This window comes from Scylla paramamosain, chromosome 8, assembly GCF_035594125.1.
Source record: "Scylla paramamosain isolate STU-SP2022 chromosome 8, ASM3559412v1, whole genome shotgun sequence".
Lineage (NCBI taxonomy): Eukaryota > Metazoa > Arthropoda > Malacostraca > Decapoda > Portunidae > Scylla > Scylla paramamosain.
This window is the reverse complement of record NC_087158.1, coordinates 19157040-19172384: the sequence shown is the minus strand read 5'-3', so window position 1 is coordinate 19172384 and position 15345 is coordinate 19157040. Positions and strand designations below refer to the sequence as shown.

The following is a 15345-nucleotide window of genomic DNA, read 5'->3' as shown; positions in this document are numbered from 1 at the left end:
GTTTGGTCTTAAAAGCATGGACAGCTATGGCATTGACAATGTCTTCATTGAGTTCATTCCATTTGTTCACACTTCTGTGAGGAAAATATACTTCTTGATGTCTCTTCTACAGTTAACTTTCTTCAGCTTACTGTGTCCCCCTGTACTGTCTAAAATTATAAAACATTCATTGTCCACATTTTCCATACCATTCATCATTCTATAGATGTTTATTAAATCCCCTCTCTCTCTCTCCTATTTTCAAGGGTAGGAATTTCCAACATTCTTAATCTCTCTTCATAGGTTGACTTACTCAACTCCAGAACCATCTTAGTGACTGCTCTTTGTACCCTTTCTAATTTTATAATATTACTCTTTATATGAGGAGACCATACCACTGCTGCATATTCCAATCTTGGTCTTATCATGGAAATCAACTTTTTTTTTTTTTTTTTTTTTTTTTTTTTTTTGTGTGTGTGTGTATGTATGTACACACACACACAACATTTATAAACCATGATGGAGAATTGGTTCTTTTGCTATTGGAAAAATTCAAGTTTAATTATAAGAATATCAGGTCCTTGCTTTGGGCTGGCTTTGATGCATATTTTTTAAGAAATTTTTCAATTACAAAGCTATGAATTAACTATACAATAAAATCTTGCTCTCATGAATTGCTATGTATAAAGGGGCAGGATATCCTGACTTCAACAGTTTGATAAAGAGTATATAAACAATGTCACTTCCTGAGCTCCACATCTCTCAGTTTATTTCAAGTCTTTCTGTGACAGTTGACAATTATAAAGACTGTGTTGTTGACACATTGTGAATTTTCACAACTTCATGTGAGTAGTGTGAAGCACTCACATGGAATGCCATAGTGAATTATTCAAACTGATTCATGTGACTAATATAGCTTCTACACAATTTCACTTTATTTAATTTATGAATCTTCAATCCTACTGTTAACACTCATAAGTCTTCATGATATCTTTTGAGTGATGGAAGATGATTTGAACCCCCTTTGTCTTATTTCCTTAAGGAAGGAGGAAGAAAACTAGTGTGGCAGAAGACATGTTGTCATCCACTTCATAATTATCATCTCAGCTTTCCAATTTTTTCTCGCTTGCATCATTATTAGTCATTATGATCCGACATCTGTCATAAGTAGTAAGAAAATGCACGGTAAAAGATGGTGGAAGGAAAACAATGCACACTATTGCTCCCTGAACAGATGGTGAGTCTATCTACTTGTTGTGCTTATACCTTTCTTGTTAAAATATGTAGTCCCAATTACTTTATACTGTATTTACATACATATTAATCATGTGATTTTGGAAGGCCACATGCTCCAGGTACTCTGTCCTTATCCATTTCATCATTTAGATCTCATAATTGTAATTATTTTCATGACTGATCCAGGGCAGTACAAATTAACAAGAATTAACCATAATAGTCCAGGGTCAGTTAGGCAGTGTTATGTGAAGTTACACTGGGAGATTCAGGTTGACTTGGGAATGTCATTAACTAGGATATTTTATGGAGCATTTGGAGACAGTGTGATAATTAATAGGTGTAACGACTGCAGGATTTGGAGATAAAGGAAGTGAGGCAGATGGTGAGTTGGCCAGTGGTAATGCACCACAAAGTCAGAAAATTGCTGGAGGGAAGTCTATTCTCCCCTTCAATAAAAGGAAACCTTATATTGCTGGAAAGCAGTAATTTGATCACACAATTCAAAATCATCAGAAAGTACTTGTTTCATTTTTAAATAAAATGGTTATGGAGTGATAACATACATGGAAATAAATGCATTGGGATAATTTTATTTTATATAGAAGATGAAGAATGAAGTGTAAGAAATTGTAAATCATTAGTCCTGATACTAGGAGAGGAAAATCACATGGAAGTGGAAGAATCAAGTAAAAGATTACATGCTTGAAAGAAGAGGAAGTTTCAAGACACTTGTACTCTGTTTTTTGATAATCATACTGACTTTTTCTTTGGGGACTGGCACTCTAATGGGCTTTTTAACATTTTTCTTCCCCTTGGCCAGTGTTCCTCTTATAAAAATTAATTAATAAAAAAATAGAGATTAGAATAAACAGGGGGAATGTGTTGGGATAGGTAAAGGTAGATGCTTTGCCAGTATGGCCACTCCCTTTGTAGTTGTTCCTAGAGGAAATAGTTATCAAATGACCAGGGGCAGATGATATCCCAGCCTCCAAGAAACAAGTATAAGGTGGACGAGAGATTTCAACCTCTTAATGACTAACATTAATAAGAATTATTCTGTTATAGCAGAGATAAAAATAGATTAGTTAATCATTGAAATTTAAAAAACTGAAAAAAATTTCATCTTGCCCATTCCCTGCAATTCTTGACATTGAATTATGTGCTTATGTGCACATACACACACTTATGACAGGGCTACCCAGGCCCCCTCCTTCAGTGAATGTCAACTTGGTGTGGGTGTGTGTGTGTGTGTGTGTGTGTGTGTGTGTGTGTGTGTGTGTGTGTGTGTGTGTGTGTGTGTATATATATATATATATATATATATATATATATATATATATATATATATATATATATATATATATATATATATATATATATATATATATATTATAAGTTACATACATATATACAGTACATTTTCTTATTAAAAATGTATTCACTATTAAGAAAATATTTTGCATATAACTGATGTATGCCATTATATATAGATGAAGAAAGGAAAGACAGTAAACTGGATTGTTTCAGTTAAATTGCCCAATTATTAACTGTTTTCAGACACCCAAAGTTGTATTTGAACATGTCACAAAATGTATGTACAGACAGACAGCTTTATATTTTGTGTATAACACTCCTTTACTATGTGGGAATGAACGTTTACAAGGCCCATGAGTAATACATTTTTCAAATTGCTGTTTTGTGTTACTTCTATGTGGAGTTGTTCCATACCACAGCCATGAGGGAGGCTCCAAGAACAGCACTGTAGAGTAGTGCTGAGTTCTGGGTCTGTAGTAGAGAAGGAATAAAAACAAATTTAGTCACACCCACCTCTAGCCAAGAAACCCCAAGTCTACCTCGGAGGAATAACGACCAGAGACCTTCAACACCTTTTCGCTCCCTGCCATGGACATTCCCAGACAGACTGAATCACTAGGTACCCTTGAGCCTTGTATGACAACCACAGCAAAACCCCTTCCAACACACTGATACCAAGGCCCACAAATTGCCACATAAGCAAGAAGCCAACACCAACAGACACAGTCATGACACTCACCAATAGCACAACAACCAACAGACTGCCCCGCTCACTGCCGACCTTGCTCCCTCCTAACATTTTCCACTGTTGCAAAGTCCCATATACAGTGGAACCTCGGTATTCAAACTGAATTCGCTCCTGAATGCCATTTGAAATCCAAAATGTTAAAAACCGAAACTATTTTCCCCATAGGAATCAATGTAAAATACAGTAAAATCCCTCTCATCCGGCATTCGAGTATCCGGCAGCTTCAAGTATCCGGCACATTTTTCCCCGAGCCTTAAAATCAATAAAAAATCAATGTGTACTCATAAAATCGATTAAAATTCCCACGCGAGGCATACTTTGTCCCCTCGCCACCAGAGCGCACTGCTTCGCGCCACCTGCGGCCCACTGCACTGTGTTTACTCAGTGACTCAGTCCCGCGTGTGCACTGTTTATCGCCTGATGCCTTCATCATGCCTAAAGTTGTAGAAAAGAGGAAGCGTGTTGTGCTTACACTTAAGCAGCTGATCAAATCAGCTGCTGATTAAGATCAGCTGATCTTTGTTATGGTAAGATGCTTGAGTGTAGGGTGGTGATTGTGGACATAATTTCACTTCTATTCAAGTATCCAGCAATATTCAAGTATCCGGCATGTCAGCAGTCCCATTGATGCCGGATAAGAGGGATTTTACTGTAGATTAATCCGTTCTCAGACACCTGTCCACCACGTCTTTGTGAGTAATGACCTACACTCCCATTGCTAAGATGGCCACTTCACATCTCCAGTTTAGAAATTTTCTATCCAGAAAAGATGTATTGAATGAACTTAGTAACACAGAACTCATCAAAAGATATTGTTTAGACCATGTAGACATTCTCTACATGGTGCAGGAAGCTTTATAGAGTGACACAGAGAGGAGCAACCCACTCACTGCCAAAATGAAAGTGATCATAACACTTAGACATCTTGCTGCTGGGAAAAGCTACTGGGAAAATGCAGTTGTGCAGTAGTGGTGAAGATTGAAGTACTGTCTTACCCTCTGTGTCTCTCCTTCTTACCCTCTGTGTCTCTCCTCCAAATATATAAAAACAAAGGAAATATTTTTAGTAATAAATTGCAGCTTTTGCTATGTCTTGTAGTATTTGAAATCAAGTAACTTTGTTTGAAAACTTAATTATGATTTGGCAACCAAAGCAATTGTGTGTTAAAATTTTTGTTTGAAAACTGAGTTGTTCGAAAAGGGAGACATTCAGTAACCGAGGTTGCTGAGGTTGTCTAAACACTTGCACCATAATTAACCCAAGACAATCTATTTACACCACAGGGTCCCAACCTCTGGTCTTAGACTAGCTGAGCACCTAAAATAAGTTGCAGAGGATCATTTCTGTGATGTCAGCAAATTGTGACACATCCTACTTATGTGTAAACTACAAGTTCTTCTTAAGTAAAAAAATAACCTATTTTCATGCACTCACCATACATGCCATACTTCTGCTACAGTCATTATTATTATTTGGACATTGATATTATATCAACAATCTACATTGGACATTAATATTATATCAACAATCTATATTACAGTCTATTAATACTGTATTATATCAGCAATCTACATTCCAATCTATTAGTACTGTAGTTATTTTTTATGATGGCAAAAACATTATATGTACAGTATATGCTCTCCATTAATTCTTTTAATGTGCCTTTTATGATGTATTGTCACCACCAAACCCTTCTCTTCTTGGGTGTCTCAGTTCCATCTATCCATTTTATGCTGCTATTTGGGCATTAAACTCCAAAACTGGCTCATCTAATATAGTCCCTGTAAAATTTTGTGTAAGTCTGCACTTAGTGTTTGCTTCTTACTCTTTCCATTATCCAGAAATATGTTCATGTAATTACTTGATGCACTTAATCTGTGTGATGCATCATTAACTTGGCTAAATGTTTGTGTAGTGACATGCTTGTGTGGGATAAATTTATGTGCATTTACTGTGATTGGTGTGTATATCTGAGATTTTTATATGTGTGATAGTAATTCTTATAAAGACGAGCCTTTCAGTGTATGTCCCAGGGAATGAAAGATTTTTTTTTATTCTTTTTTTTACATAATTAATTTCAAAGTAATTAATAATTGAGAGAAATATGTATACTGCAGGAATGATGATCTCCTCATCATAGACCAAGGAGAAGAAGAAAACATACACAGCACAGCCAGGTCTAAAGTGCCACTACAGAGGTCCTCCCAGAATGGTCTACCAAGATCTGCCTCACTACCACTCAACAATGGTACACAGAAGAGGGCCCCTCCTCCTAGACCTCCCCCACCCAAAAAAAATCCATCACATGTTAGTATTGTTTTGGATTGATTTGTAGCATTGAAACTACAAAGTAAATTTGTGACTGAAGTCATCTTCACAGTTACAGCAATAATTCTTATATATAATGAAGACAGTCAGCCCTACTTATCTTTTAACAACTTTCAGCTTATGACTATTTATCTCAATTACATAGGTGAAATATGAATTTAATAATTTGTAACTTTTTTTTTTGGGGGGGGGGGGGGAAGAGTGGAAGTGAAAAAACAAATGAAGGTGCCAGTCTCTAAGCATATCCTGGAGCATGGATAATAACCATTTTCTACTGCTTTGCATGGTGATCCACAGCAGGTCTATAAGTATAGGAGAATTTCATAGGTACTATTTTCTTTTCACTTAAGATCCTCTAGAATCTAGATGGTGCAGTCCATGTAACATTGGGATCACTGGTCAAGCTGATCCCAAACAGTATCAGGTATCATTCTTGGAACTGTTTTTCTTTTGTTTTGATATTACATCTACTGCTATGAAGCTTACATTTATTTGTGATTTTGAAATAAATCATTTGATGATCACAATTACTGAGATAAATATTTGTACTCCCATGTGAACATTCTTCTTTCCACACTTTATGTAACCTTATAAAGAACTGATTATCTGCTAGTTTACCAAGTATACTATTTTTTCTGTCACCTTTCATTGAGCTCTAATTGATATTTCCTTAATGATTCACTTATGATTGCAGCACCTTTATTGTTTATTTTAGGTCAGACAATATCATATGTTGCAGAGTAGGCAGTAGACACCTGCAAAAACAAGACCCAGTGAGATCTCAAATACTGGATCAGGGGGTGCTGTGAACTTTCCAGTAAACCAGCTGTGACCTCACTGAATGCTTCCCTCTAAAGATAACCCTCTTCCTTCACACAAAACTACATGCACCTAATTACACACACACATATACTTCACTCAAAATTAAAAATTTAATATGGTAGCTCCTACGCCAGCTTTGGAGTCCTTGCCTGGGGAAGGTTCCAAAAATGTCCCCAGGTCATACTGCTCTTCTGGTATTGATCCTAAGTGTTTTGGCACCCCCATCAACTTTTTCTTCATTAACTTCTGCAACATTTGCAGCCTTAGATCTAATTTTCAATCTAGAACACCACTTCTTCTCTACTAAACTTCATCTTCTTTTCCTCACCGAAACACAGGTTGTCCCTCCTACTTTCTCTATCCTCATTTTCAACCCAAAGGTGGATGTTGTGTCCATGTGTGCAATGACTTAACCTGCTTTTTGTGCCCATACTCTTGAATGTTCCAAATTTTCCACCATCTGGCTAAGACTACAGAGTCACTTTCAAAGTGAATTTATCTGTGCTGTATACCTCTCACCTAACTCCTGACTATACAAAATTTTCAACTTCTTAACCTCCAAAGTGGAGCACATCCTGATTCTCTTCCTTTTTGCAAAGACCTCCACTTGGAGACTTCAGTGTTCACCACCAGCTTTGGCTTTCCTCTCCCTTCACTGACCATCCTGGTGAACTCGCCTTTAACTCAGCTATCCTCCACAACCTAGACTAACTGGTGCAACACCCTACTCTTATTCCTGACCGTCTTGGAGATATGCCCAACATTCTTGACCTTTTCCTAATTTTTAATCTTTCTGTTTATGCTATCATCCTATCTTCTCTGTTGGACTCCTCTGATTACAACCTCATGTCTGTATCTTGTCCTATCACTCCAATCCTTCCTCAGGATTTCCCAAAGCAGATGTGCCTCTGGTGTTTTGCCTCTGCCAATTGAGGCAACCTGAGGAGCTATTATTCTTAGAGACCCATCTCTGTGTGCTGAGAGCATAACAGTGGTGATAGTGTCTGACATGGAGGTGTACATTCCTCACTCTCTCTCAGTCCAAACCTCCTTACAAACCTTGATTTAACACAGCCTGTTCTCATGCTATACATGATAGAGAGATGACCCACAAAAGGTACTTGAGCATTCCATCACCTGAATCTTATGCACTTCATATTTCTGCCCAGAATCATGCCACCTCTTTTCTCCAACTAGCCAAAAACTCCTTCATTAATATAAAATGTCAAAATCTTTCAAGAACTAACTCCCCTCATGATTTTTGACACCTAGCCAAAACATCTCCAATAACTCTGTTTCTTCATCTTTCCCTCCTTTATTTCAACTTGATAGCACCACTGCCATCTCATCTATTTCCAAAGCTGAATTCTTTGTTCAAACCTTTGCTAAAAACACCACCTTGGATGATTCAGGGCTTGTTCCTCCCTCTCCTCCACCCTCTGACTACTTCATGCTACCCATTAAGATCCTTCACAGTGATGTTTTCCATGCCCTTGTTGGCCTTAACCTCAGAAGGCTTATGGACCTGAAGGGGTCCTTCATATTATTCTCTGAAACTGTGCCTTTGTGCTTTCACCTTGCCTAGTCAAACTCTTTCAACTCTGCCTGTCAACATCTACCTTTCCTTCCTGCTGAAAGTTTGCCTCTATTCAGCCTGTTCCTTAAAAGGGTGACTTCTAATCCCTGAAACTACTGTCCTATTGCTTTAATTTCCTACCTCTCAAAAGTTTTGTAATATACTCTCAACTGGAAGATTCTTAAACATCTATCACTTCACAACCTTCTATCCGATTGCTAGTATGGGTTTTGTCAAGGCCACTCTGCTGATGATCTGGCTTTCATTACCTCTCTAAAGTTTTTAATCTACTCTCAACTGGAAGATTCTTAAACATCTATCACTTCACAACCTTTTATCCGATTGCTAGTATGGGTTTTGTCGAAAGCCAGATCATCAGCAGAGTGGCTTCGACAAAACCCATACTAGCAACTGGATTGAAGGTTGTGAAGTGATAGATGTTTAAGAATCCTCCAGTTGAGAGTAGATTAAAAAACTTTACAGAAGTAGGAAATGAAAGCAATAGGATGGTAGTTTAAGGGACTCTTAAATATCTATCACTTCACAACCTTCTATCCAATTGCTAGTATGGGTTTTGTTGAGGCCACTCTGCTGATGATCTGGCTTTCATTACTGAGTCTTGGTGATCCTCTTTTAGGGATCTTGGAGAAACTTTTGTTGTTGCTTTAGACATATCAAAAGCTTTTGATAGTCTGGCAAAGCTTTGATAATTTTGATAACTATCCTCATACAACTTCTATCCTCCTCTCTGTAACTTCATCTCAAGTTTCCTTTCTGACCATTCTGTTGCTGCTGTGATAGACAGTCACTGTTCTTCTCCAAAGTCCATTAACAGTGGTGTTCCTCAGGGTTCTGTCTTGTCACCCACTCTCTTCTTATTATTCATCAATGATTTAAACCAAACTTCTTGCCCTATCCACTCCTATGCTGATGATACCACCCTGCACTTTTCCATGTTTTTTCATAGATGTCTGACCCTTCAGGAAGTAAACAGCTCATGCAGGGTAGCCACAGAATGCCTGACTTCTGATCTCTCAAAAATTTCTGATTTAGGCAAAGCAAACTTAGTATTATTCAACACCTCCATCCTTCCATCTATCAACTTGACATAACCTTCCAGATAACTATCCACTCTTCTTCATTGACACTCAGTTGTCCCCTCTTCTACACTGAATATCCTCTGTCTGTCCTTTACTTATAATCTAAACTGAAAACTTCACATCTCATCTCTAGCTAAAACAGCTTCTATAAAGTTAGGCATTCTGTGTCGTGTGTTTCTTATCCCCCCCAACTGCTAACTTTGTACAGGGGCCTTATCTGTTCATATATGAAGTATGCTTCACATGTATGGAGGGGGTTCCACTCATACCACTCATTTAGACAGGGTGGAATCAAGAGCTTTTCATCTAACTGACTGTCTTCAGTCTCTCTCATCATTGCAGCATTACATCTCTTGCTATCTTTTACTACTATTCTCATGCCAACTGCTCTTCTGATCTAGCTAACTGCATGCCACCCCTCCTCCCACAGCCACAATGCACAAGACTTTCTTCTTTCTCTCACCCCTATTCTGTCCACTTCTCTAATGCAAGAATTAACCATTATTTTCAATCATTCATCCTTTTCTCTGGTAAACACTGGAACTCCCTGCCTGCTTCTGTATTTCTTCTTTCCTATGACTTGAAACTCTTTCAAGAGGGAGGTTTCAAGACACTCATCCTTTAATTTTTGATGATCGCTCTTGACTTGAACATTCAGGGACTGGCACTTTTTTTTTTTTTGGGGGGGGGGCAGGGGGGGCAGTGCTCTACATACATAAAAAAAAATTGTTCCAGGTATTTTCTTTGGGTTATTTGTATTACTGTGATGTCCGCACCAGGATGAGTATTTACCAAAATTTTGTACATCACCTTAGATATTCAGAGAGCCATGAAAAGTAGTCACCGAAATTTATAATGTTACATTTTGGTTGTACATATAGCCCTTAGATATTATTAAGGTTAACAGTTGTGTGGTAATCCATACTGCCACCAGGACATCCAGTGCCTACCCACAGTGGTGAATCATGGGAAATGTGCAACATCAAACTTTCTGACTTATTTTGTGAGTGACTCAATCTCATTCAGTCTGTAGTTAAGTCAGTAGCAAAGTCTGTTCACAGATTACTGTAGCAGTAGTCTTGTTTAAAAGTTGATGTATCAGTTATAATGCATTGAACTTTCAATTGAAATTTTAAAGTGTCTAGAATAGAAGTTGATAGCTGTAAGATGGAAGTGTGAGCATATAGAGCAGTAACTTTCTTTAACTTAAAAAATACACTTCCAGCAAGAAGGAAAGATGGATGGTGATAATCAATACAAAATTTTGGTAGAGCAAAGTTTCTATTTACTTTATTTAATAATTTTTAATGTTTTGAACCTGCACTGGAAGTAAAATATTCTGGTAAGATGTAAACAATAAATAATTTTGATAGTCTGTGGTAACCGCCACATCAGTAATAAGGTTACCAACATCAGTAACAAGTAATAGAAGAATATTTATGTATAAGGTATGAAGCATTGCTTGGTTGTTTCAGTAGTATTTCTTTTCAAGAGTACAGTAAATTTTACAGAAATAGCTGTATACCATTACTAGAAAAAGTGTCTTAGATCTAGAAACTTTACAATTGCTACATAAAACCCATAGCATATTACAGTAAAATATAAGCCATGTATAATATGCATATGTATCTTTTTTCACAGAAGTCTCACCAGCAACCTGACCACTCAAGCTCTTCAAAAAGTGGGGTGGGAAGCATCATTGGTAAACTCCGTGGTCCACCATCATCCCGCTCAAGACAGTCACTCACTCACAGTACCACATCAGCACCTTGCACTCCAGTGACTGAGGCATCACTGATAGACTTGTCTTCCCCACCTGGCTCACCTACTACACGATCTGGCAGTGATGGTCTCAGTGTTAACAGTTTTGGCAGTGAATCGTCAACTGGCAACCAGAGTTCAGGATTTGATGATAGCTTTGATCCTTTTGGCTCTATCCAGGAGAATAATATTTATGCAGTACCTAAAAAAGTAGGGGTATCTTCATTTTACTCAAACATGTCTGCTCCTACATTTTCTGCCTCTCAAAATATATTTGCTCTTGAGGAAAACCAAGATCCTTTTGATACATTAGCAAGCAGAGCAAGTAAATATAATATTCAAAATCAACAACTTCAGAATACCTCAGCACCTCTGAGCACTTCACAGCTATCCAGATCACTTAATCAGATTAAATCTGATACTCAAATCAGTTCTTCAAAACCAGAAAATAAAAGTAATTTTAAGCCCACTATAATACGTCCTAAAGCTCCAGTTTCCAGTGTTCAGGTTGAAAGAGCAGGTGATAATGTTGTAAGCTCTCAAATAGGTGAACTGGAAACAATAAACTGGAGTGCTGCACTTAAAGGAAACACTGCTAAACAACCTGGCACAAGGGATAATAGTACCTCACACATAATGGATCAAACTATCCCTGAAGAGCCTCCACCACTCCCTCCACGGCCAGAAACAGAAGTAATTATTAAAATGAGCTTTAAAGTGTTAAATATGAATGCAGTTAATGCTTCTTACTTCATTGCTATTATAATCACTATTAATGTTGTTATAAATAGTGAATAATTGTAAAACTAAAGTAAGGAATATATGAGGATGTTGGATGGTAAAAAACTGAATGCAGTTTTGAATGCTATGTTGCATGAGGAGATAGGTTGTTTTAAAGTACTAAATAAGAATAAGATGTAGTGAAAGAATTCATGAAGCAAGAAAAACATAGACAGAAGTGACATGTGCTATGGTTGTAAATTGTGAATACAAAGAGAAGTTTGTATGAGCATATACTACAATTGTGGTCCTGGGGACTGAAGGTTGTAGTACTGTATTCAAGCAACCTACCCATCTGAAACTGTGTATGCAGTACACTTCAGGAATATTTATCTTTAGTAATAATATATGCAGGCAACAATGAGAAATACTGTTAAGTACATACAATTTTTTGTATTTAAAATAATAAATAATATATGATGCCTGTATATATTATTAATACTAATGAGTATTCCTAGGCGATGTGAATACTCATGCAATACACTAGCTTACACTTAGAGTATACTACTGACACTGTTTCAGACAGTGTTGACAGGTTACCAAAGTATGATGATGCAATCTTATATACTTATGACTGCATATGTAGTACTGACTGTATTATATAGGGCTGAAACAAGGAATATGGGAGCAAGGGAGAAGAGGTGGTTGATAACAGAAATTTATTGCCTGACAAACATGTGGAGTATTAAATATGGATGAAGTGGGAAATGGCAAAGTACAGTGAAGAACTAGGATTGTAAGAAGGTGGGCTTATCAAGCAGAGCAGGGAGTGATTAGATTGTTTGGAAGAAGAGCAATAGGCGTAGATGGAAGATAACTGGATTGGATGTAAGGAATGTAAGGATAAGAAAACCACAAATTGGATGAATGGACAGTTTGAAGACAGCTTTAGATGCAAGAGGTGTGCCTGTGGGACAAGGAAGAATGGTTGTACATTATAGGACTGAATGAATAGGAGATACAATAGCCTTCAGGACTACTACATGAGGTTCCCTTACATCCAGTCCAATGAATTTCTTGGATCAGATGCAGGAAAAGGGGTGTATTTGGTAGAGCTGCTCTCAGGCCCTGATGTGAAGAGAGCTGGGTATGTTTGTGCAAGTGGTCCTTATACTGTGGTGCTTGTGAATGTGGATAGGTGTGTGTGTGTTTGTGTGTGTGGAATATATGGGTGTCTGTGTCTGTGGTTTTGGTTGTGTTGCATATAGGATGCCTAATCTCTAGGTGTTCCTTCTATAGAGATGTCAGCCAGAGCCTGATATATACAGTAGAATGTCAATTCAGTATGAATCAATTTAAAATTATTGACTGAAAATGGCACATAAGATAAAGATGAAAAATCTGTTTAAAAAATCATTATGATTTTACAAGAATTGAAATTGTCACCCATTGTATTCCACCACAAGAACCTTTCCACTTGGATAATATTTTAATTTAATGTGATAATATTTTAATTTAGTGTGAGAGGGATTTCAAGTGAATTCTTACATACTAACTTGTGTTAAATAGACATTCTACTCTATAGATAGATCAGTTATTTTTAACATGAATTGCTTATTATAATAATGAATATTTAATTTCAGCAGGAGGATCATGACAGACCACATGGCATTGCAGATTTTGACTTCATTGGAACACAGCCAGATGATCTGTCATTAAAGGCAAGTTAATATTTACCTTTAAGAGGGACGATAGTTAAATACTGTGAAACATCACATTATAATTTACTATCCATCTTAGAAACAAAATGCTCCTTTAGTGTTAAAATTTACCTTCATTTAAATGTAAGTTCAGTTTATATCAAAGAACACAAATTGACATATTTGTTAAGCAAACTTCTAGAAAACCTTTTAGTAGTGGCATTAGCACTGGGAATGCTGTATTGTTGCTGAAGGGGATTATTTTGTAGATGATGGTTTTCAACTTTATATTAAGAAAGTACTTCTTGGAAATGGGCCTAGTATTAGAACTTTTAGATATTATCTCATTCATAATCCTAAATCTTTCTTAAATGTATACAATTGAGGGAATGTCATAATTTTCATCTTCTCCAAAGACAGAAATAATGGAGAGAGAAAAAAAATTGTAGCTAGTGTGCTGCACTCTTAACTGTGAGATCCCTTGTTTAAATCCCTGGCCAGGTGACAATAAGAGGGGTCTTGTCTTCTCACGTACTCTTGGCCATGTTTATCTACTAGTGTATAGACAAGGAACATAAGTCAAGTTGTGCCCTTGCTTCTCTAGCAAGAGCAGATCTTGCCCTCCTGTGGGATGTGTTGTATGTTGTGAGTGTGTGAATGTGTCTTCCTTCAAGAGACTAGAAATGGTCTATTGTATATCCTGTAAGTTAAACAAGTGAAGTAAAAAAAGATAAGTTAAATATAAATAAATTAAATAGATAAAAGTAAAAAAGAAAAAAATCAAAACATTTCTCCATGTACTTCCCTTAGAAATAGTGCTCGATGTATCACCACTGATCTATTGTAAATATATATTTTTAATTTTTGACATCAAATTCAACATATTTAAGATCTTTAAGGGAATATTGGATAACAATGAGGTTCTCAGAAAACTAAATATATTTTACAAAAAAATAAACCTAATCTTTTTGATATGTCATACAGACAGGTGATGTGGTCCAGCTCCTCTACCGGATCAGTGATGAGTGGCTCTTTGGACGTTGTGGACCCAAAGAAGGCATGTTTCCACAAAACTTCATCAAGGTGTGTTTCAATTTTGTTGAATTGTCTATTAAACCTGACTTGTAGTTAGTACAAAAGTACTGGTGGCTGTGAATGGATTTGCTCCTGACTGATTATCAAAAGATGCTGAAATATCTAAGGCAATAGCAAAAGTTCCACTGAAATCCATCAGAGAGAATAACCAAGGTTTTGTAAGGAAAGCTAGGAAAAATATAGTGAGTTGATCCTTATGGAATCTATACTGACAATCAAAAAGAAGGTTGTGAGCTGTATAGTAGATTGGGAATCAGCTATTACTCAGTAATTTGAAGAACTGAAACTGTCATCTTCCTTAAGAACAGATTGAATATAGGCAAACTTCAAGCAAGGAGACGAGGATGTTGACTGATAAAGAAAAGCTGAACCAGGCAAGGAGCAAATTGAGAAGCAATTGTGGAGAACAATAGAAAGTACTCCTTCAGGACCACAAGCCTTTCTAGATAAAGGCTAGAGAGAATTACAAAGAATAGCATAATGTAGTCTGAGGGAGGAGGTAAAGGAGGAACAAACAGAGTCATTCAGTGTTATGTTAACAAAGGTCTGAGAGAAGAGTTCAGCTTTTAGAGATAGAGATGGTATTGACGCCATCTTTATTTCATCCAGAGGGCATCAGTGCCATGTGGATGAAGTACAGAAAGGTGGAGAAAATACATTTTTAGATAATTAAGGATAAGTGTCAAAAACCAAGAGATGATCTTGTAAGATTTTTAAGTATTCTATCGATGAAAGAATTTTTGTATCTCTTCAGGATCTCACTTGAAGGAAGGTAGCTTAGATAAGATGTCATTTCCTGTCTCATTGTTGGAACATATGTTCAGAGGAGATTCCCTTTCTCCTTACTTTGTCTTTACAGTTATAATTTATGATGCACTGAGAAATTTTTATTTAAGAGGGCAACAAAATTTGAAAAAAAAAAAAAAAAAAAAGCCCACCAAGGTGCCAGTCCCTGAATGGAGTCAA

General features: G+C 36.8%; 2 protein-coding genes across 8 annotated transcripts in view; one reads left to right on the top strand and one right to left on the bottom strand.

Annotated features, from left to right (window-relative positions):
• Window positions 1-15345, top strand: part of LOC135102923 (SH3 domain-containing protein 19-like) — a 38765-nt gene that overhangs the window by 11760 nt on the left and 11660 nt on the right. For 4 of the 7 annotated variants that reach the window (XM_064008588.1, XM_064008589.1, XM_064008590.1 and 1 more), the window contains exons 3-7: window positions 5395-5584; window positions 10038-10106; window positions 10745-11557; window positions 13228-13305; window positions 14269-14367. In XM_064008588.1, the coding sequence (XP_063864658.1) occupies window positions 5395-5584; window positions 10038-10106; window positions 10745-11557; window positions 13228-13305; window positions 14269-14367 (1249 nt within the window). Of the gene's footprint in view, window positions 1-740; window positions 1217-5394; window positions 5585-10037; window positions 10107-10744; window positions 11558-13227; window positions 13306-14268; window positions 14368-15345 lie in introns of those variants that run through there. The other 3 variants (XM_064008593.1, XM_064008592.1, XM_064008591.1) reach the window with 2 other exon arrangements.
• The window catches only part of LOC135102925 (chromosome partition protein Smc-like), a 42496-nt gene continuing 29884 nt past the window's right edge, over window positions 2734-15345 (bottom strand). The window contains exon 5 of the mRNA XM_064008596.1: window positions 2734-3000. The gene's annotated coding sequence lies outside the window, so the exon portion shown is untranslated. The remainder of the gene's footprint in view (window positions 3001-15345) is intronic.